The sequence below is a fragment of the Lissotriton helveticus genome, chromosome 1_1 (genome assembly GCF_964261635.1).
Source record: "Lissotriton helveticus chromosome 1_1, aLisHel1.1, whole genome shotgun sequence".
Lineage (NCBI taxonomy): Eukaryota > Metazoa > Chordata > Amphibia > Caudata > Salamandridae > Lissotriton > Lissotriton helveticus.
Genome location: NC_136057.1, coordinates 1,993,869,608 through 1,993,892,893, shown reverse-complemented (window position 1 = coordinate 1,993,892,893; position 23,286 = coordinate 1,993,869,608). Strand labels below are relative to the sequence as shown.

At 44.6% G+C, this 23,286-nt stretch overlaps 2 protein-coding genes across 5 annotated transcripts in view; one reads left to right on the top strand and one right to left on the bottom strand.

Annotated features, from left to right (window-relative positions):
• Window positions 1-14,230, bottom strand: part of AGL (amylo-alpha-1,6-glucosidase and 4-alpha-glucanotransferase) — a 421,834-nt gene extending 407,604 nt beyond the window's left edge. Inside the window, exons 1-2 of one of the 3 annotated variants that reach the window (XM_078644341.1) lie at window positions 14,039-14,230; window positions 6,681-6,827 (exon numbers count right to left, since the gene is read on the bottom strand). In XM_078644341.1, the coding sequence (XP_078500467.1) occupies window positions 6,681-6,762 (82 nt within the window). In that variant the 5' untranslated portion in view covers window positions 6,763-6,827; window positions 14,039-14,230. Of the gene's footprint in view, window positions 1-6,680; window positions 6,828-6,919; window positions 7,060-14,038 lie in introns of those variants that run through there. The other 2 variants (XM_078644358.1, XM_078644350.1) reach the window with 2 other exon arrangements.
• Window positions 14,231-14,641: 411 nt separating this feature from the next.
• The window catches only part of SHLD1 (shieldin complex subunit 1), a 55,491-nt gene continuing 46,846 nt past the window's right edge, over window positions 14,642-23,286 (top strand). The window contains exon 1 of one of the 2 annotated variants that reach the window (XM_078644320.1): window positions 14,642-14,745. The gene's annotated coding sequence lies outside the window, so the exon portion shown is untranslated. Of the gene's footprint in view, window positions 14,746-14,824; window positions 15,029-23,286 lie in introns of those variants that run through there. The other variant, XM_078644327.1, reaches the window with a different exon arrangement.

Below are 23,286 nucleotides of genomic sequence, written 5' to 3'. Positions count from 1 at the left end.
GCAAACCAGACAGCTGCACTGTTAGCCTTCGACCTAAAAAGTGAAATTTAGACCCACTCTTCTGATTAATTCTGGACCTGCTGAAGTCTCACAAGAAGGACTACTGAGCAGCCCATCAGCTCTGCTGCCCGAGTTCGAAGGACCGGACCTGCACCTTGAATCCAGGACCACCTGGGAGACTCCATGGGCAAGATGGCTGGCCTCCTGATCAAAACCTCTGGGACAGAAAAGGCTCCAACTATCTTGAACCCTAACCAGAATTCTGCCTGCTGTAAGTCCTAAACCCCCCCACCAACCTCACAAGTGGCGCCCCTCCAGTCCTGGAGCCTTGGAAGAGGGGATAAAGGTGCTCTGCCAGTCCAACTATGGTCTCCAGCAGAACTGTTGCAGTGTGACACAAATGGGACGCATTACGTTGCAGCTTCTCCTCAGCGCAAAGCAGCCTCGAAGTAAGCCCACATCGCAGCACTTGTAGCTAATCTGAACCGCCGCTGCGTGATGCCTCCTCGACGCAGACCTTGCATTGTTCCTCTGTACCGCCGTGGCATGGCACAACAAAATGCATCATGGACTCAGGGCACATTTCTTAGCAGACCTAAGTTGGTCCCAGTAGCTGTCCCGCACTCCATTGCCTAAGCATGTGACTTTGTCCCTGTTCAGGGTAACCCCAGGTGACGCTTTTAGGTACTATTTTTACCTATACTTTTTTTATTGCATATTGCCAGGTCTATCAATTGTATTTTTGTCATTTTGATCTAAAATAATTTATTAAAATGTACACTATTTTTCTAAATGGGTGTGAGATTTTTCTTATATTGTGTTTTCACTTTATTGCTGTTTATGTGCTAGATAAATGATTTACACATTGCCTCTAAGATAAGCCTGACTGATTGTGTCAAGCTACCAGAGACTTCAGCAAAGGTTCATTTAGTAACATTTGTGGTTCACCCTGACAGGGATTGTGCCTGTTGCTTGAGAAGGATTTTACTACCCTCATCCAACAACCCAATTTTCCACATATGACCTTACATGCACAAGGCCTATAGCTGTCTTCCTGCTTAGACCCAGCTGGTTGTCATCATATGTCAACTGACACACAACCTGAAAAGACTGACTATCTTGACTACCTGCTTTTGAAATATGAGGAATGGAGGTACTTTGAAGGAGAAATCCAAAGTGCATTCCAGAAATGCTAAGGTAAACCGTGAAAATATCTGACAAAATAAGTATGGGTAAGTTCTCACCACAGTCTTGTTTTGGGCAATGACTGAGACATTAAATAAAAACATATAACTAAAGTAAAGTATTAACTTACAAAATGAACTTGCAAAATTGTGTTTATAGGTTTCTGTTCATTAGTAACTTCATCAGCTCAACTGCACAGACTTTTTGTTTAGTGGTAGCTTGAAAATGTATGATTTGTAGGGCTGGCACAAATGTGCACATTGTTAAAGATCTATTTCCCTATAGCACGATTGATCCCACCTGACCTTACTGCCTCTTCCACCTTTATTGTGGCTTATATGCGTCCAGCCATGTGAGGCGTGGACTTCATAAAGTGGTTCTACGCATAAAAATTTACCCATTTTCTCCTTTGTCATACAGAAAATAGTTACAGTGCAGCCAATAGTGGTCAAGTAAGCTGGTAGCCTCAGCCAGGAGTGGCTAGGTGCCAAGCAGATTCACTCAGTGTCAGATCTATGGCGGGCAAGACCAGGATATAATCTAAGCTGTCATTTGAAGATGGCAGAGGAGTCCAAGAGCAGAGGAACAATGTAATTATGCACAGGTAGTAGTACTGTTGAATGGCCCTGATTGCATAGGTCTAATGTGCCTTTCTTTTGTGGTAGCATCAAATTGTTACAGCACAAAGCTGTGAGAGCTGATCTTATACATCCAGTTATTATTTAATGTTTATACTAAGATTATTATATTTACGGTGGAGCTTTGTAAAATAAACAACCACTCAGAGCTGCTTTGTTTCACCTGCTGATACATAAGCTGAGTGTAAAGAGGAGACTTACAATATATCTTACAGATAAATATTTATTATCAGCCCCCAGAAGAGCATACACCTTGTCCAGATGTACTAAACCTCACTACACATTCTAAACAATGGAATGTACATAAAGTCTACAGTACCAAACTAAGGAAGAACAACGCCACACAACACACATCCCCCACCTTATGTGAATGGAACAAACCCTGACACTACATGACAAATGTTAACATATGGTCTGAACAGTGGCGGCCCCTCTTCTACGGCGGAGGAGCATCGCCCCCACCAGCCTCAACACTTGTAAAATAAAATAATAAAACGGGTTTATTATAGCTTTAATTTTCAGATTTTAAGGGCAGGCAAGTCTTGGGGGTGGGGCCATCGTGAGGGCAGTGACGGGAGGGAGTGGTGAGCACTGTTATCAGTGTTATCAGTGCACATGTTGGTTTGGCCAGCCATCTCAGAATGGCCAAACCGACAAGTGCACTGAGCTGTCTCCAACCCAGCTGCTTTGTCAGGTTGGAGACAGAAAACACAGGTTCCCAGTCTCTCTGCGAGCGCAAATTCATGGCACTCAAGCCAATCCTGATGCAGTTTTCAGCCATGAGAGAAGCGTCAGGTTTGGCTACAGGGGACACTGGGAGCCTGTGTGCTTCAGCGAGGAGATGGAGCAGAAGAGCGTCGGGAGGCAGGTAAGGTCTTTTTCTCCTGTTTTTTTAAACGTCTTTGTTGTCCGTTTCCCCCCACCTACCCATCCTCTGTCCCCCCCCAGCCTCACCACTTTGCCCGCAGGCCAACTGCTACTGGGTCTGAGGGGACTATAACATTGTAGAAAAGAAATACATGGAAACTATACAGTATGTTCAAAATATAAGATCTGAAGAAACCAACTCTGCAGAGAAGCTTGCAATTGAGGTTATATGCACCGAAAATCCTCTAGCTTCCTTGGTACATCCACCACGCAACATTTTTTCCTGTTTTAACCACTTCCCTTTGAGTGTTATCTAGGACTTCATTATTCTTCCCTTGTGTCATGCCATCGCTCGTTCTTTTGAACATGTCACAATTAACTTGATTTTGTGCACATTCTTTACCACCTTTGTCAATCTGACCTCTGTCTCATAAATACCACCTTCAGAATTCTCATCCTGCACATTTCCCTGTACTACATATCTTTGCATACCCTCTGCTTTGAGCCAATGAAAATCCTGCCCACGCAATGGCTTGGCACAATTTTGTTCCCCAATGTATATTCCTGCGTAAGCCCACCAGATCATACCATCACTGAATTTAGCAGCATTGGTAAGCACTTTTATGACCTTGAAAAAATACTCTACTTTGGACACCCTGGTACCTTTCCTGGCAAACGAACTGTCCTTCTTTAGATACGACACCCATTACTCCATGTTTTTCATCATCATACTCTTTATATGTAATATGTCTAATCTGGACGTTTTTCTAACCACCTATGGGGCCAATCCACCATTCTGGTATTAGCCATCCATCCTAGGTTGTCCTTGGTAATTGGATGTTATTTTTAAATCCCTGCGGTTGAAATATGATCTAACTTTGACGGTTAGATCTTATTTTGTAGTTAGTATGTCTGGCTACAGCTAATAAGGACAGCCCATTAGATGATTCCATAGGTTTTATGATCACTGCTTCTTGCATCTTCCCCAAGTTATCAGCAGGACGGGGAGAGGATGTGGAGTTGCGGTCGACTTTGGAACTGGGGAATCAGGTTTGAGTCTTGGCGCTGACTCAACATCCTGTGATTCTGGGCAAAACACCTAATCACCCCGTACCTATAAAATGACTATGTCCTTGTGTAATGTAACTGGGGCTCATGTAAAGTGCTCAGACACTTTTGAGTTGCTATAGTGCTATATAAAACTGGGGGAAAAAAGAAGAAAAAGGAGGAGGAGGAAGGCAGGGCAAAAAAGAAAGGGAAAACAGGCTTCGAAAAAGTCTCCTCAGACATATCTACTGGGCATATTGCATCAGGGAGGCATAACTTCTCACAATGTAAGAGCTGGGACAAGGAAGGCTAGGACATGGAGTAATACAGATTACCAGTATGGTAGCTGGATATTAACAACACAGCTTTGCTTTGTATACCCTCACAAAATAATCACTTGACTTTCAATGCCTCTCTGGTGGTTTCTCTAGTTAGATTCAAGTTTCCTCATACGTCATATAACAAACATTCTTCAAAAGGAAAGCCATTTTTTTGGCAATTTATTCAAGTGTGCTCCAGCGGCGCCACACATAAGACTTAATGTACTTGATATTTAAACAACAGTTAAAAACACTGACAACTGCAAATAATATTGAACTGTTCCTGTTTGCCAAACTAGTGACTGTAATCAAATCACAAAAGATATCCGAGAATGAAACATCTGAACAATAAATGAATGAATAACGAATAGTGAGGTCAGATGAGAAATGTATGTTACTTTAGTTACACGCTTTTCACTGCTTTCATTGGGAAACGTGATATAATAAAAAAGAAAATGAACACAAAACGAGCTAACTTTCAACGCACATAAAAACAAACACAAAGTACTCCAAAAATACATTTTGGGATATTCAATTGTTTATGAAGGAATGAATGAATAGTTCTTATACAGCGCACAGCTACTCAGAGAGTGTGCCGGCATTTAGGCAACTAGAGACGGAAAAGAAGCAAGAAACCACAGGAGTACTACAATCCCTAAAGTTTAAATAAAAATGTTATGTTCTCAAGTTCTACTTGTCTTAACCAAGATCTTGTTGTTCTCAGGTGCTACCTGTTTTGACCGTGGTCTTTCTACTGCTAGAAGAGTCTTTTACCATTGCTATCGTATTGCTCACTGCACAACTTTGTCTTTCTGTATTCATAGCGATTTGTATGAAGTAATACTGATGGTCCGATATCTATCACTCCAACGTGCATTATTGTTTATCCCTCTGCATAATGTATTATTGGTATTTTGCTATTCATCATAGCCCACTGTAACTTTTATTTTTTATTTCTGTATTTTGTTTCAATTTCTGTTTCTTTTTTCTTCTTTTAAAAAAACCAATAAAAATTATTTGAAATCATAACTGTTTTCATTTTTATTTTTTGTTGCCTCCATGATGGATCTCAGATGCCCAGGCATCCGATTCCTCATGTTGGCTGCTTTAAATTGGGGGAAAGCGAGTAGACCAGCACTACTGATCCTCTCATTAAGGCACATGGTCCCTTTGTTGTGGAGGACTTGATGTGTCAGTCTCAGAGCTTTGAACATACTAAGTGGCTGGACAGGCAACCAGTGCAACTTCACCCGTAACTGAGATACCAAAGCGTGCTTAAATATTTTGTAAAGTATGCGGACCGTCATGTTCTGAACTACTTGTAAACGCTGCATCACATATTCAGGAAGACTCAAGTCCATGAAAGATTTATGATTGTCATGTGTGCGTCTGTCAGTATAGACACCTGCTGCAAACATCCACTGCAAAAGCTCAGTGTCTGTGATGTACAAATGTCATACAATGACAGACGTCACAGGAAGCTTTGAAATAAACCCATCCGAGCGTACAGATGGAATATCCTTACTTAATTTACAAACGTCGTGGGTGTATAAAAAGTCATACTGTGTGATATGAAGTGTACAATCAGTGAGTGTGCAGAGGTCATAACACATGAAATACATCAAAGACATAATATACCAGCATTAACCATCAGTTAACGTGCAGATAATGCTTATTGACATTAAATACACCAGAAGCTAATGTGCATACGTCCTATGGAATGACATCAAATGCACCAGCAATCACTGTGCTGAGGACGTGAAATGGCAGGAACTTGTACTACAGCAATTCATGAACTGAGGTCCTACAGTGACATGAAATACATCAGGGGACATATCATGCTGCCTTTTTGTGCACTGGTTGGGTCTGTGTGCTTCTTTGTGGTGTCTTGAGCACATACATTAACTTGGAACTATCTCCTAATTAATGCATTTTTTGCTCAGAGCAAATCTCGGAAAACACAGAGCCTCTCGGTGTTTCCGAGCTCTGCTGTCAGAAAACCATGTATGAACTCGGAGATATCATACAGCCTTAGCAGTCAATGTACGGGCAATGACACAAAATACACCATACATGAGTGTATATCAGTCAGAGTAAAATGAAATACAGCAGAGTTGAGTACACATATGCCACCAGCAGTGAAAATTCTTACACAATGCACAGTGATATGGAATATCCCACCACTGAATGTGCAGACGTAACTATACCGGTAATGAAACCAGACATGTCAAACAATTACTCAACATGAAACACACCAGTAGCGAAAACACAGACTTACAATTACATGGAAACACGCCAGCAGTGAATCTTCTTCCGTTGTACAGTCAGTGCTTTAAATGGGCCGTGTCTGTCAGGTGCTGAGTACCTGCCCTTCATTATTTTGAGACAGAGAATACCTGCACTTCTCAGCAGAGGTGCAATATTCTTAATTGGAGAGTACCAGTACTTCTGAGAAGCTAGCAGGTACTCTGGTAAAGAGTACCAGCCTTCTATTTGTCCATTTCAACACTGTGGACAAGGACATAAAATGCTCCAACATTCAATGTACAGACATCAAACCATGACAAGAACGAACAACTGTCTAACGAAGACATGACATACACCAGCAGTGAACGAACCTTACCTTGCTCAAGTCTGTACAGCCTCTTCTCGAGTTTCTCCATGTCGTTCAGAACCAGAACCCGGATTTGTTTACTTTGCACCATTTTGGCTTTGTGTGGAGTCTGTTTCTTTCGTGTAATCAGCAATCACAGAAAAACCAACGCCGCCCCTAAGAAAGAATAACCCGTCAGACAAGGAAACCGTCCAATGGACTAAACAAAACCTGTGAATCCCAGCTGCAGTTGATCCCTGCACACTTACATGTTCAAGGCAAAGAAACACACCCAAACGTGCCACCTGTGTCCTGTGAAGAACGTTCCCTGCTACGGACAAGCGGACTGTGCGCGAGGAGGGTCAGTGCAGCCCGGCACACCGACCACAGCCCTCAGCAGACATGCAACGCCTTTCAGAAACCTCAGGCGCACGTGTGGGCACACAAGGACAGTTGTGTGACCTCCGGTGCTGCAGGACGACCCTGCTTGGCAGCTCACCCGAGACCAGCAACAATGACCCGGTCAGAGCAATGACAGAAGCTCGGACGGGGGGTGGGGGAGGTCGCATCTGTCACTGGAAGGAGACGGGAATACTTACCACTCGCAGCTTTAGAAGGCATGTGAATGTCACAGCATAGAAAGAATATTAGGGACGGCGCGTGATGGCATGGCTCTCATGCCACGTAGAGATGTGGGGTCAGGGGATAAGAGGGGATTCCAAGGGCAGGATAAGGGGATTCCAAGGGAAGAGTAAAGTTGTCAGTAGATTTGTAGATACGAGATTTTTATTTTTGTACAGTTTTTTTATACTGCGAAACTAGCCCGAAGGCATTAAAGCACGATACAAGAAGGTCTAATGTTAAACAATTTTTTTCTTTAGACTCAGGGAGATTAAGTGATTTCTCCAGGATCACAGGATGTTGATCCGAGGCTGGGAATTGAACTTGGTTCCCCACTTGAAAGTCTGCAGCTCTAGTCGCTAGGCCGTATTTCCTCCCATTTCAGAAGAACTTGGGAACAGAAGGTATGGTCAAGGGAGGAAGGGTGGGAGGTGATAGAAGCTTGAGGGCAGAGATCTCTCTGAACTTGGGGCATGGAGAGTTTTTATTTTTTGTGCAGAGAGAAGTCAAAGCTTAGGTTCTGCGAAAAGATCACTCTGGGGCAAGAGAGGTAGGAAAAATCTCAGCGCTTGAGTACATGCGTGGAGATGTTAGAACCTAGGGCAAACATAGGCAAGAGTCTGGAGAACAAAAAGGTGATGTCTGAGCTCTTGACCAGGGAAATATAATACTTGGATGCAAGGAAAGGTCATGGCTTGCTGGGCAAGGCCATGTCATACCTGTGGCATTGAGATGTCTGGTTGTTGGGGTAATGAGATGTAATACCTTGGGAGGAAAGGGACGTCACAACCTACGCGTAGGAATTTATGGAAGTCTACGTATGGAATGAAGAGAGCAAAGGATTAGGTAGTGAAATATCATGTCTTGGGGGAAGGGATATATCAAAGGCTGGGTACCAAAATATATCAAAACTTTTAGACTGAAAAGCTTTCAGAGCTTGGGAAACAGGGATGTTAAAGTTGGGGGTCAGGGAGGCGTTAGACATTGGGGGAGACAAATATAAGGGCTTGAAATAGAAAATGTTTGGCCCTGATGCGTAAAAAGATGGCAGGGCTTGGACAGAAGGTCGAACCCAGAAATAGAGGCAGGAACATGCAAGTGGTTGGGGCAAAGTGATGTCAAAGCTCAGTGGTGAGAGAAATATCAAAGCTAATTTGGTTGAACAAATATAAGTTCATGTGGGGAAAGAAAATGTCAACCATAGCAGGACATGGTGATGTCTTGTGTTTGGGGAGGATCAAAAAGGCCAGGAGAGCTTATCACTTAACGGTAACACAATTATTTGTTCCAACACACCATGTAAAGTGAATTTCAGCGGGGGTTCAATCAGCTGTCACTTGCCCTTGTGTTCAAGTTCTCCATATATGAGCCCATGGTGAAAGTTGTGAATTCAGTGAAATTATTCACAGGTGATGTGGGAGATCCATCAGCTGTCAACCAAAGCCCAGGATGTGATCCATTTATGTATCTCCATGACCTCATGGAAGGGTTCTAGCTTCCTGCATCATGCCACAATCCTGTAGGATTTGTGCAAATGACAATCCTACATGCACTTCTACTCACAGTCTTCATTCTATAAGAAATATGAAGGGACCGTAAGCACATACCTTGCCTCCTGGTTTACAAATTTCAGAACGATATATAGAGGTAATTAATCAAAAAACTCATAATTTAGTTACAAGTTTATCTTAAGAGTACTTCTAGAAGTAAGAGGCATTTTATATTCAGTATTTTGTCCTAATGCGAACAGTAATTCTGGTGTAGCAAGATAGCTGTAAAATAGTCTGTTATTGGCAAACAGACCCTACATTTGGAATTTTCGAAGGGGATGCAGAGATTTGTCAATGGTACTCCATGAAACATGGAAATACGTATTTGTGTCTGGTGCCATCTCAGGGGAAGGATGGATGACTGAGTGGTTTCAATCATGTGCCAGAATCCTTTCTTCTCCGTGCAGAAAAGGCCATATTGCTATCCTCAGCAGAATGACATGCACGTAGTGAGGTTTCTTTTAGTAATAAATTTGATCTTATGTTTGGGAAAGAAAGAGGGTTATAGCAATGTGTCCGTCTGTAATGTAACTGGTGCTCATGTAAAGCGCTGTGATACTTCCAGGTCTAATTCGCGCTATATAAAACTCTGCCCCCCCCCCAAAAAAAAATATTTATATATATATACTCCCTCTACCGTAAAAGTAGGAGGTGTGCCAGTCTATCAATATTAACGTTAACAATTTAGATGTTACTCACGCCAATCAAGGTTGATTAGCTCCCTTTATAAAGCCAAAATTTAGCTAACACACTGAATGTTCTTGTTTCTTTTGTTCATAAGTTTTTATTGTCATGACCAAGAACCAGATTGCAGCAAATACGTACACCACTAAAACCTTATCCATTTACTACTACACTGTGATGGCATGGTTCATCAAATTTCATATTATCAATTACATTTTATAGCTAGTATACGACTGAAAAAAGAAAAGCAAGCATTGGCAAGAATTCTTGTGTTGTATTATGCTTTGCATGCAAACACAGGATTGCAAAATACTATTTATACAGCTTTCCTGTGCAACCTGCCTCTTTCTGTGCCTACTTCGTCTGTGCAGTATTGGAATCAGATGTATGTGTAAAATCACCACTGATGCATCATCAACAGGAGTGTGGAACCACTTTTAGGAGAACACATCATACTTTGAGGAGAAGAAAAAATGTAAGTGCAAAACCCTTAGGTCCAACAGGAGTGTAGAGAAATTTTTGGAAGAAACGACTAATTTAGGGACACAAAACAAAATCACATTTAGGTCCACAATCAGAGTTAGGTGCAACACCACTCTTGGTTTAAAGTCAGCATAGTTATGGTATCACCTTTCCATGCAAAATCACTCAGCACAAAGAAGAACTGCACTAGCAAGATATACTAAGCTATTCAAAAGTATGTGTGCATCAGTATAATATCAAACTTAATTGTCTGAACACTATGGTGGAAAATCATCTTTTTTGCTGCAGCATCATAGTATAAATAATTTAGGAGTAGGATCATGAAGGGCAATTGGGCTTAAAACTCAATCTTCTTGCAAAGTAAGCAACGTTGTGGGATCACACTTGGGAGAAAAATCACATTTAGGCTCAAAGAACATTACGTTGCAAAAACAGCAGGAATGTGAAAACACTTCCTTGTGCAAAAACACATTTATGTGCATTGTGAAAAGGAGTGAAGAGACTTTTTAGTGGGGAAAACATTTAGCAGCAAAAAGCACATTTAGGTACACAACACATTTAGGTGCAAAATCAACCTTGGTACAAAATCAGCTGGGGCGATGGGGAGAGCCTCTCCAAAGAGCAGCAAAATCACCCAGTGGGGCTCTGCCAGCTAGCACATGGGTCTCCGAAATCTAGTATCTACACAATAAGGTATTTGGGAGTATCCCCGTACCTCAGGGGTTTGAGAGGTTTCTCAATCGGAGTACGTACTCCCTGGGTAGTATAACAATCTCCGAAAGCTAGCACACAGGTGCCTAACTGGACCATCCACCGATTCTGTCTTGCAGCAGGCTCTGTTCTATCTAATTATCACCCTGGAAAAAGAGTGCCGGAGAAGTCGAAGGGAACTACTCTGGGATCTCTGAAAAGAGGCACTCTTCTTTAGGCCCAGCAAGCTCAGACACCTACCTTACATTCTGTTGGACAGAAGATCCATCACAGAACCATCCCACTGGCAACGTGTTGCAATCAACACCACACTTACACCACCACTGTGCCATTCTCACTTATCAACAGGCACCTGCTTCTTCAACTTCACTTACAACTTCATGCCTTGCTTGCTTATCTCCATGGGTGTTAAGATCTACATTAAAACAACACAGGGTTTTAAGAAAACTGGAAGTGTTTCCCAAAAGACCTTCACATGTCCCAGATTCTCTACGCACTCATCAAACACAACACAAAACATTGCTGCAGCCTGGACAGCCCACAAGCACTTGTATTTGCAAATACCACCAACATAGCAGTGCTTGGAAGCTATGTTGTCCTGCCTTCCTAACTATTATGGAAGTAAAAACATACGAGCAGAACACATAAAAGATTCACTGACAGAAGAGCAGCAGTTGGGATTACCATTGTCAAGCTATGCCAAATCCTATTCAGGGATATGTCATCTGATGACATATTCCTATAATACCTACAGCCAATAACCATCACTACCAAGAAAAACAACTTTACAAGCTAAGCTGAAATCATGTGACTGTGTCTTGTAACCTCTGCACATGCCCCATTCTGAGATATGCTTAGAACACATCCACAAAAGAAATGATCGAGAGTGACTGGTGCACTGATGGGAGGTCTTCACGCCATGCTTTAGCCACTGACAGCACATGCTCCAGCTTTAAGCATGTTAATCATCTTTAAAGTTGTTGTCAGTGAGCGTCCAAAAAGAAAGCATCAGGCCCTGAGATCCCCCGCAAAATATAGAGAAGGATCAATCAGAAAGTTTCATGTTCAATAAATTCTAAAAGGAAGACTCTGAACTAATTCAAGCCATTGCCCCCTTTCGAATGGAATAAATGGTAGGACCCCATGGTTGACCACACCAAAAACTGATGAGAAATCAACCATCACCATGAGACAGGCAACTCCATACTCCCATCCAGTATGTATTGTGGATATATAAAAGACATCACAGAATCATGTTTTGAGCAAAAAGAATTTTGAAAACTGCTAACATGGCCTGAGAGTGTGGCCTCAATTATCTTTTTATGCAAAAGTAGGTTGGTATGTCTCTTTGTGTGGTAGGTGTAGTTTGATTTAAAAAAAAGAACAATGAAGAATAGAAATCATTCAACCTCCCACGAATTAACAACTGCCCAGGGAAATCCTAAGTCTTACATAAGCTGAACACGAAGCCCAACAAATGGACACCGAGACAAGTAACTGGAAAACTGAAGCATGATCAAAGGAAAATCAGAAAAAGGTTCAATCAAGCAGAGTGGTTTGTGCTTAACAGTACTGAGAGACAAAAATCATAGATGCAGGCTCCTCGTTTTCATGCCTCTCATTGATCCCTGCCACGGCTCCCCACCGATGCAAGAGCCCAACTTAAGACTGTATGCATTACTCTTAATGTACTCCATAACTCCACCCACTTCCCCTTGGATGAAAAACGTAAAATCTGTGGCGCTAAACGAGGACCAGGGAATACCCGATTTCCTCCTGTTCGATCTACTGACTTTTAAAGGCAAGAACACTATGTGAGACAGGCATTATCTGGTGGTGGGACAAAGCGTTGGAACTCTCTCCCACCAACTCTTCGAACATTCTCTTGTTTGCTCACATTCAAAACAGACCTCGAAATCCTCCTATTTTAAAGTCCATTTGATTATAGTGGGGCTTGTTACTCGTTTCTCCAATGTTGAATTGACCTGCCTTTCCTGTTACGAAATATGTGCTCTCGCCGCACTCTTGGTTACTTACTGCTGATTTACTAAGATTGTTTAGTAACTACTTCTTGTCCTGTAATGCACCTGATGTATGAACAGTTTGTTCCTTGTTTTGCTGGTCCTAATAAGTTGATTTTATGATATTCTTAACCAGAACTCACTCCCTGCTCTAGTGTAAAGTGCTCTAATGCCTTTGGGACAAGTCTGTGCTATATAAATAAAAACTGCAATTACAAAATAAAAATAAATACTCATTTGTGAGATTTCCTCCTATGTCAGTGCGTTTATGTAAAATGGTGTAACTCCTCAGCTTATGTACCGCTGGTTAAGGAACTGAAAGAGCAAGACAAATCATAAACCAAAACCGTCGTGGAGAGACCCCCGCCACCAACTAATACTTCTTTAGGGGGGAGAAGTAACAACGCTTGCTCCTTCCTAAACAATGGAACATTCACCACCTCAAAAACTCGAACCACTACCCACTGCTTTGTGCTGCGGCATTCCTTTCAATTACAGAAAAACAAATGCAATCCGATTCACACATGAACGCCTCTCTACTGACAACAAATGTGTCCTTGTGTAAAGTGACTGGTGCTCGTGTAAAGTGACTGGTGCTCGTGTAAAGTGACTGGTGCTCATGTAAATTGACTGGTGCTCGTGTAAAGTGACAGGTGCTCCCGTAAAGTGCTCCAAATACCTTCGGGTCTAGATCGCGCTATATAAATCTGCAAAATAAAAAAATAACAAAGCAGGCGGGGAGGAAGGGAAGTAAGGGGTAGGTCAGCAAAGTCGACCCGTGCTATGCTTACAAACAAACAGCGTGAGTGCCCAACAACCCTAGAGACAACAAGTAGTGGGGGAGCCGTCCAGGACCAGAGACCTACAGCTACCTTCTGTGGAGAAACGCAAATGCGTCACTAGTGGTCGGATGTCATGGGCTATGGAGAAGTCAACATTTGGGATATTAAAAGGAGTCTGGAGGAGTCAGGGGTGGTTTAGAAGTGTCATCGGATAGTAGGTGTGATGGCGAAGTCAGGGTTTGTAATGTTTAGAGGTGTGGAGGTGTCAGCGGTGGATCAGAGTATCAGCTGGTGTTTGGATAGTGGGGGCAGCTCTCAGGCGTCAGCTGTCAGTGGGGGCTCACTGAATGCGACGACCCCGAGGCTCTGCTGGTCAGACTGCGGCGTTTGCCCTTGGATGGGCGCCTGTGTCACTGCGCGGGACACATGCAGGTTTTGGCCGGGGTGAGGAACAAGCAGCAGGTGCTGTTGTAGCCGCCGCTTTGCATACAGTATATAAATAGCCCCCCGTGCAGGACTGCCCTCTCAGTACTCACCGGTATGTAGCGGTGGGACGTGCAGCACAGGCAGACAGTGAGAGGTGGTGGAGGCCGGGGGCGCCTGGGGGTAGGGACCGCCCTCGGACCCTCCCCGGGGTGGAGCTCGGAAGAGATCTCCCCCACCTAACTGGTTGTAACGGTTGGAGGGGCGGGCTTAGGATGTATACAATGGGCTACGCTCTGACCATTGCAGTACCCTCGGCCGGGGAGGAGCATGGGATGTGGGGCGTGGTGGGCTGGGTGTCCCTGGGATGAGAATTATTATTATTTATTTTTAAAATTTTATTTATTTAGTGCATTTTTTGGCGTGGCGTAAGTAAAAGTGTCAGGGAGGCGTGCTCTTTCGGCCAGAGAGAGAGAGCGGTGTTGTTTATAGGGGAGGATGTATCTTCTATATACCGTATCCAATTAGGGGGCAGGCTCAAGCTACCTTCAGTCCTCTGGATGTGTTAATCCTAAATCATCAACTTGATCCACATTATGATACTTACTTTGAGGCAGTCCTGCATTTGCAAACAACGGCATTAAACATGTAAAGACTCGCATGACATTTAAAAGGGACAATGAAACTACAAGTCCCGGCATGCCTATTGTTTGTGGCTGAAACATCACTGAAGGTCACGCTCTTGACATTGCAGTCTCGCGAGAGAGTGGTTTCTCGCGAGAGGAGGTTGCGCTCGGTTTGCTGTTCGAGAATGCTGTCGGTGGGTACCGGATTATCTGTTGCTGAGTGCGAATTGCTGGGGGTGGGAGGGCTTCATTATGGGTGTAGGGTTGTTATATTTTTTATCAATGCTACAACTTGCACCGGTATTGTTGCCTGTTCTCCCGAGAATGCAGCAAGTCGGCGCGCGGGGTGTATCCGGCCCACTCGTCTCTTCCTACCGTGCTAACCCCGGTGTTCGGGAGGCTGAGGATGTTCGCTGCGACCCTCTCTGTGTCTGGCTGGGCGACAGTGATGATGACCATATCTGAGTTCTTTGGCAGGTAGCGGCGGAGGTCCTAGCTTCCGAGCATGCTCTGGTGAAGAGGGAGGCTTGCTTCTACCGATAAAGGGGTGTGCCGGGTAAACGTGGTGAAACACGGTATATCAACACTTAAAGGGCTGTCCGCGGAGCTCGTCCGTTAACTTGCGTTATTATTTCTTCACCTTCAGTATTACAAATTGTCCACCAGCGCCAACACGGTCTAGAGCAGAGAAGGTAGTCAACACAGGTAGTAGCATTATACCAGCATCTTCCTCATAGCTGACAAACTGTCCACATAGAGTTCACTGAGTGAATATTTTTTAGCAATGCCGGTCAGTCAAAGCAACGTTTAGTTAGATCACGGTTCTTTAAACAACATAACACATATATATTGTTATATTCTAAAATCATCACAATTTCATCAACAGTTGCCATTAAATAGACTGATTTCCATACACTTCATAACAAAATTACACTATTACTCAATATATAGAACATAGACACACATGTATATGGACATAAATATTTAAAAAATAATAAAAATTCCTATTAAGTGATCATTTCTAAAAAATTATATCAGATAAAACTATCTAAAAACCGATTTCATCATGACTTTCAATCTTCAATTTCATTTTCCATAAAAAACCTTTTTACAGCATTCATATATCTCCCAATAGCTATTGCAATGTCAAGGTTTGACATATCTATGAGGAGTTCAACAGCCTGTGCATGTGATACGGTACCATATTTTAAAAAGATGAGACGTAAAAAGTTTCCGCAGGGCTAATACTTTTAAATCCACTAATACTTGCAAAATCATATTTTGTGCATATCATACATGTACATTTGCAATCGGGTTGCATCATTTGTTTTTTATTCTCCATTTATCGTACAGGGATTGATGCCAATTCCCAATTGTAATACTTATGCCCTGAGCCATCAATTAGGTATTGTATCCAAGTAGGGGTACCAGGTTTCTTTCAGCCAACTATCATAAATTGTACTGAATGTTTTTTTTTTTCTTGGATACTCCACGTCATCCATCCTAGACAGACCTTTCCCTAGAGTTCTGAGTTCGCTCTTAGTAGCTTCTACTTGTAATGTCTGTTTACATATTCTCACCTTTAGGTTCCCACAAACAGAATACAATTTCTTTCTGCCCTCGTTGGCCCATTTTAAGTCGCTATGCTGGATCTAATTTTTACACCATTGCGACACTTTCTGGTCCTCTCCCGGAACCTTTCTTTTCCAAAAACTTAATAGAGCCAATTGAACATGTACATTCCATGATGTCATTCCCAGCTCAAATCTAATTCTCTGGATCATAGATGAGTCCTGTAACGACATTAGGGATTTTATACATTTACCTTCCTCAGTATCCCATCTGCTTTTAACACTTAAGCAGAGAACTTCTGCTCTTTAAAGTAGTTGGGGGGACTGGGGGAATTATGGCATTGTAGGCCTTTATCAACGGTCTGTGGGACATTTCCCCATAGACACAGTTAAATTTTTTCAATCCACACACTGATATATGGGCCTTAGCTTTCAGGGCCTCCAGTTGTGTGTGCCACCTTAGGGACCTATCAAACCAGACTCCCAAGACATTTGTATTCGTTCACTATTTCCAGTTGTGTTGGGCTGAAATACCAATCACACTGCTGATCTTTTTCCGAAGCATAACATTTTGGTTTCATCCATGTTCACAGTTAAATGCTTTGCCACACAATAGTCTCTGAATGCATTTAATTTTCTTTTTAGGCCCACCTCTGTTTGGTCAAGGATTACTGAATCATCTGCATGCAGTAAACACAATAATTGTTTTCCGTTCATTATTGGTCTTGCACTTTTATCTACCTCCAACATAGATGGCAGATCTGCTCAAAATATGCCAAAAAGTAGAGGGGCCAGCACACAGCCCGGTCTTAAACCGCTATTAATCGCTATTTTCCGTGTCAATGTCCCAACCGTATCCATATCAATTTGGACCCCCGGTCAATTTGGACCCCCGATCAACAGGTGACCGCCGGGATTCCTTCCTGAACGGTCGCTCTCCTGCCAGAATCTTAACTGAGATCACCTGCACCGCAGCTGAAGCCCTGTGCACCCAAACTCGCCTGACTACGCCTGGTATCGTTGCCATTAACAAACGCTATCGCGTTCTGAAGCTCCTACTCGCGCAGCGATTTAAAAACTTCATTGCCATTATCTGAATTGTGCCTGTTGTAATTATATTTTCCGCATCTCGCTCTGTGCCACATAGCCTTTAAGCTTACCGCGTGTATCTTTTCTTCAACATTGGCGCTCTGTGTTAATTACGTGCACCTCATTGCTGCGCTGTGCTGGAACGTTAGTAGTCTCTGAGTGACGCTTTGGCAGAGGTATTGTGGTGGAATTGAGAGCCTTTAGCTGCCTGCTGACTATCATTGTGCTGTGCCCTCGCTGCTGCTTTTAGTTTCACTTTGCCCTCCATTTTGTGTTTTCCTCTCCCCTGACCCGCCTCTCTGATCCCGCCTCCCAGCTGACCCTCCCACACACGAAGAACAGACTCTCCCCAGCCCGTACCTAGCTGTGACCGCCGGGATTCCTTCCTGAACGGTCGCTCCCCTCGCTCTCCTGCCAGAATCTTAACTGAGATCACCTGCACCGCAGCTGAAGCCCTGTGCACCCAAACTCGCCTGACTACGCCTGGTATCGTTGCCATTAACAAACGCTATCGCGTTCTGAAGCTCCTACTCGCGCAGCGATTTAAAAACTTCATTGCCATTATCTGAATTGTGCCTGTTGTAATTATATTTTCCGCATCTCGCTCTGTGCCACATAGCCTTTAAGCTTACCGCGTGTATCTTTTCTTCAACATTGGCGCTCTGTGTTAATTACCTGCACCTCATTGCTGCGCTGTGCTGGAACGTTAGTAGTCTCTGAGTGACGCTTTGGCAGAGGTATTGTGGTGGAATTGAGAGCCTTTAGCTGCCTGCTGACTATCATTGTGCTGTGCCCTCGCTGCTGCTTTTAGTTTCACTTTGCCCTCCATTTTGTGTTTTCCTCTCCCCTGACCCGCCTCTCTGATCCCGCCTCCCAGCTGACCCTCCCACGCTCCGCCCCCTCCACTATCTATATATGACAGTAGCTTTAACGCGCAGCGTTCACGCGCAGCGACCGCGCCCAATCCGCGCCCAATCCGCGCCGAAGGTGCGCCAAAGGTAAGCCCGTCTACGCCCGTCCGCGCCTGGACCGCGCCCAGCGCCAGACCCCCTGCCCGTCGCGCTACCCATCCCCCCCGCGTCACCTACGATGCCGCCACCCTCCTAGCCCTTAACCCCGGTCGCGCCCCCACCTGCGTCCAAGCCGCTCCTGGACGCACCCATGGACCTTTCTCATGCTACTCCTGCAAATTCAGCGGCACCGACAACATCTCCGCTACGACCACAACACAGCCTCCCGACCCCAACCACCTAGAATGCATCCTTCTCAACACCCGCTCGGTCCACAGACACGCCATTGACCTTTGGAACCTACTAGACACCATCTCTCCTGACGTCGCCTTCCTAACGGAAACATGGATGAACGCTTCCTCCGCCCCTGACATCGCCATCGCTATCCCTGATGACTATAAGATCACACGCAAAGACCGCACCGACCATACAGGAGGAGGAATCGCTATCGTCCATAAGAAATCAATCCGCATCTCAACCAGCTCTGACACCAACCTCGCTAACTCCGAACACCTTCACTTCCAGATCCACATCGACCCCAAAACCACACTCCGAGGCACCCTCCTCTACAGACCACCAGGACCCCGCGCAAAATTCAGTGAAGACATCACAGACTTCATCACTCCACACGCGCTCCCCTCCAAAGATTACATCCTTCTGGGAGACCTCAACTTTCACCTTGAAAAGATCAACGACCGCAACACCGCCACCCTCTCGGACAACCTCGCCAACCTCGGACTTAAACAACTGGTCACCTCCCCCACCCACATCGCAGGTCACACACTCGACCCCATCTTCACCTCCAGCAACCATGTCTCCTTCAGCCACACTACGGATCTCCTCTGGACTGACCACAGCTGCGTTCACTTCACCTACAACAAGCCGAAACCCATCATCCACCTCCAACCAACTCTACAAAGAAACTGGAACAAAATCACCACGGAGCAGATCTCCACATCGCTCCTTCTAACCTCCCCAGCCCTCTCTTCTAACGCCAACGAAGCCGCCTCCAACCTCACCCTATGGTTGTCCAACACCGCCGACACCTTAGCACCACTGAAAAAACGTCAACACAATCTTGGCATCAAGAAGGCCTCATGGTTCAACGATGACCTCAAGAAGTCCAAGAAACTCTGCCGCTCCCTCGAAAAGGCCTGGAAAAAAGACCCATCCACCAGCACCAAGGACGCCTTCAAAAGCGCCATCCGTACTCACCACCAACTGATCCGAAAAGCCAAGAAAACAGCATTCAAGGATCGACTTGACAACAACGCCCACAACAGCAAGGAACTTTTCAACATCGTCAAGGAATTTTCCAACCCCTCGGCCAACTCCAACGACATCACCCCCTCTCAAACCCTCTGCGATTCCCTAGCCTCTTTTTTCCACAACAAGATTGCTGACATCCACAACAGCTTTGACAACCAACCCGGAAGCCAACCCACCCTACCATCAGCTGACCATCTTCCCCCTGTTAACACCCTTATAGCCTGGAACCCAATCTCCACTGAGGACACCATCCGCCTGATGAATTCCATCCACTCTGGATCCCCCACAGACCCATGCCCTCACCACATCTTCAACAAAGCAGACTCCGTCATAGCTCCGCACCTCCGAGACGTCATCAACTGCTCCTTCCATTCCGCTACCTTCCCAGAAGACTGGAAACACGCTGAACTCACCGCCCTTCTGAAAAAACCAACAGCAGACCCCACCGAACTCAAAAACTACCGCCCCATCTCGCTTCTTCCATTCCCGGCCAAAGTAATTGAGAAAGCTGTCAACAACCAGCTCGCCGCCTTCCTCGAAGCCAACAAATCACTCGACCCCTCACAATCTGGCTTCCGAGCCAAACACAGCACTGAGACCGCCCTCATCGCTGCAACAGACGACATTCGAACTCTACTTGACAATGGAGACACAGTCGCCCTCATCCTCCTCGACCTCTCTGCAGCCTTCGACACAGTCTGCCACAGCACCCTTTTACAACGCCTCAGAAACATCGGAATCCAAGGAAAGGCACTGGAATGGATCACCTCGTTCCTCACCGGAAGAACCGAGAGAGTCCGCCTCCCACCATTCAAGTCCGAGGCCTCTGAAATCATCTGCGGCGTACCACAAGGATCCTCACTCAGTCCCACCCTCTTCAACGTATACATGAGCCCCCTCGCGGCCATCGCCCGCCAACACAACCTCAACATCATCTCTTACGCGGATGACACTCAACTGATCCTATCTCTCACCAAGGACCCCAGCACCGCCAAAACTAACCTACACGAAGGAATGAAAGAAGTCGCCGAATGGATGAAACAAAGCCGCCTGAAACTGAACTCAGACAAAACAGAAGTCCTCATCTTAGGTAAATCCCCCTCTGCATGGGACGACTCCTGGTGGCCGGAAGCCCTCGGAAATGCACCCATCCCGACAGACCACGCACGGAACCTTGGCGTCATCCTGGATTCTTCACTCTCAATGAACAGACAAGTCAGCGCCGTATCCTCTTCCTGCTTTAACATTCTTCGCATGCTCAAAAAAACTTTTCGCTGGATCCCCACCGAAACAAGGAAAACGGTCACCCACGCTCTAGTCACGAGCCGACTGGACTACGGAAACACCCTCTACGCAGGTACCACCGCTAAACTCCAGAAGAAACTACAACGAATCCAAAACGCCTCAGCCAGGCTCATTTTAGACATCCCACGCAACGAACACATCTCTGGTCACCTTAAAGACCTCCACTGGCTACCCGTCAATAAGAGGATTACTTTCCGTCTGCTTACCCACGCACACAAATCACTCTACGACATCGGACCAGATTGCCTCAACTCTCGACTGTCCTTCTACACCCCCTCCCGCCAACTTCGCTCTTCCAGCCAAGCCTTCGCCACTGTACCTCGCATCAACAAGACCACCATGGGAGGCAGATCCTTCTCATACCTGGCTGCCAAAACATGGAACTCACTCCCCGCTTACCTTCGCCTCACCCAGAATCACCTAGCGTTCAGAAAGCAGCTTAAAACGTGGATATTTGACAAATAATCCTCCTCCCCCTCCTAAGCGCCTTGAAACCCTCTGGGTATGTAGTGCGCTATATAAATTTTATGACTTGACTTGACTTGACCCAAAGTCACACAGCTTTATTCAATCGTTTGTAAATAGACCATAAAAGCACAATAGCTCATATAAAATAATTTCACGTTATTAAATACATATTTACATTTGTTAAAATAAGTATTAAACAAGTTTGCTGTGATCAGAAATAGGACCTTTAAATCATTTGTATAAAAGGAGAGAACGGTTCATAATTAAAAATTACACACTACTATCAACAAGTGGTCCCACCTTTTTCCTCTTCCTAAAACAGGCCCATAGAAATGAAGCAACACAAAAACATACAAATGGGTCTGGTAAAGCCTTTAGAAAATACATGGCGACCCGGCATTGCCTAAATTTATGGTGCCTAAGAATTGGAAGTATAAATATTTTCCTTTTCTCAAAGTAGTTATCACAAAATAGTATAATATGCCGGTCCGACTGGACAGCATGGTTGTTACAGCGGCAGGGAGCAAGATCTGCTAATCTACATTTATTTTGTGGGTAGGCCAAGAGTATCGGGATCATATTCAATCTGAAGCGTAATAATATGAATCTGTGCTGCGAATTGTTTATGCGAGATAAATAATGAAAACCCTCTCCTGATAATGGTGGAACCAGGTCATATGCAGTAGAAGACTGATCTGTTTTTTTTTTCCCTAAGGGCTTGCTCTGCTCTTTAGGAATATAGATCCGTTAACCTTTTCTTCTTGACGTCTTTGCAAGTGTCGGGGTCCTGAAAAAGTTTTGCCATCCCTAGGGTTTTCAGTACTGTTTCTACATAATTTAGCCACCTGATCCTTTTATAATGATCTGGAATACAGCATTCTCTTATAATGGTTTGTGTCAGGTCGACCGTAGTTCTCTGCCATATTGACAACCACAGGAGGACCGGGGCCATCCTTATGGAGTCACTGAAATACGGAAGCCCCACTTCAAGATGTAAGATGTGGTTTGGGGCTCATCGTGGTAAAGAGACACAATTTTAAAAAAAGGAGTCTTCTATTTGCTGTATAGTACCAATGTTAACCATCCCCCAAAAAACACCTGCTCCATATGTAACGGCTGATTTTACTTTAGCTAAATATATGTTTTTAAGTGCATCCAATGGGCTTCTGCCCAACTATTTTGCGGATCTCTTAACAGCGTTGAGGCTTCTTTGCATGCCCTGGCCTCTTGTTTTTACTAATTTAGACCAGGAGTGGTCCTTGTCAAAGAGCACTCCTGGATATAAAAAGGAGTCCACCACCTTTATTTCCTTGCCCTCCATCTGGAAGTGGGGATGTTTCTCACCTCGCCTTTCTGGCAACAATTATAAATGATTTTGTTTAATTGACTTTCAGGTCAAGGGAAGCCATAAAGATGGAGTAAGCTTTGATAGTTTTTGTAAGGCCAACCCAGTTCTTGCCATCAGTACCGCATCATTGGCGTATGCCAGAATCGGGAGGGGGGGTTTGATAAAATTTTGGCACATCCAATGAAAGAGCAGACAGGGAGGACTCGACTCCGTTCGTATAGTATACCCAATTCCGTTTGTGTTACTCCTGTATTACAACAAATAGTCCTTCTGGGATGTCATATTTTCTCAGGGTCTCACATAGGCACTTCCGATCTACCAGGTTGAATGCCGCACGGAAGTAACAGTTCCCCTCTCCAGACTTCTGCGCGACCGCCCATGGGGCAAAACAGTGGTCAATCATAGTGGCCTTCCAGAAAGCCACACTGTTCCACAGACACAATCGACCAATGCTCCACCCAATCCTTCAATCTACCCAGAATTATTTTAGCAAAGACTTTCTCACCAACATCCAGCAAGTTAATCTATTGTTTTTCGGGGCTTTCGTATCTCCCTTCTTATTTATAGATCTAATTTCTGCCCCCCCTCCAATTGTTGGGGATTTGGCCCGATTCTAATATGGCCAAGAATATTTGTGATAGGAATTCACCCCACCCGTTTAGCTGTGCCTTTATT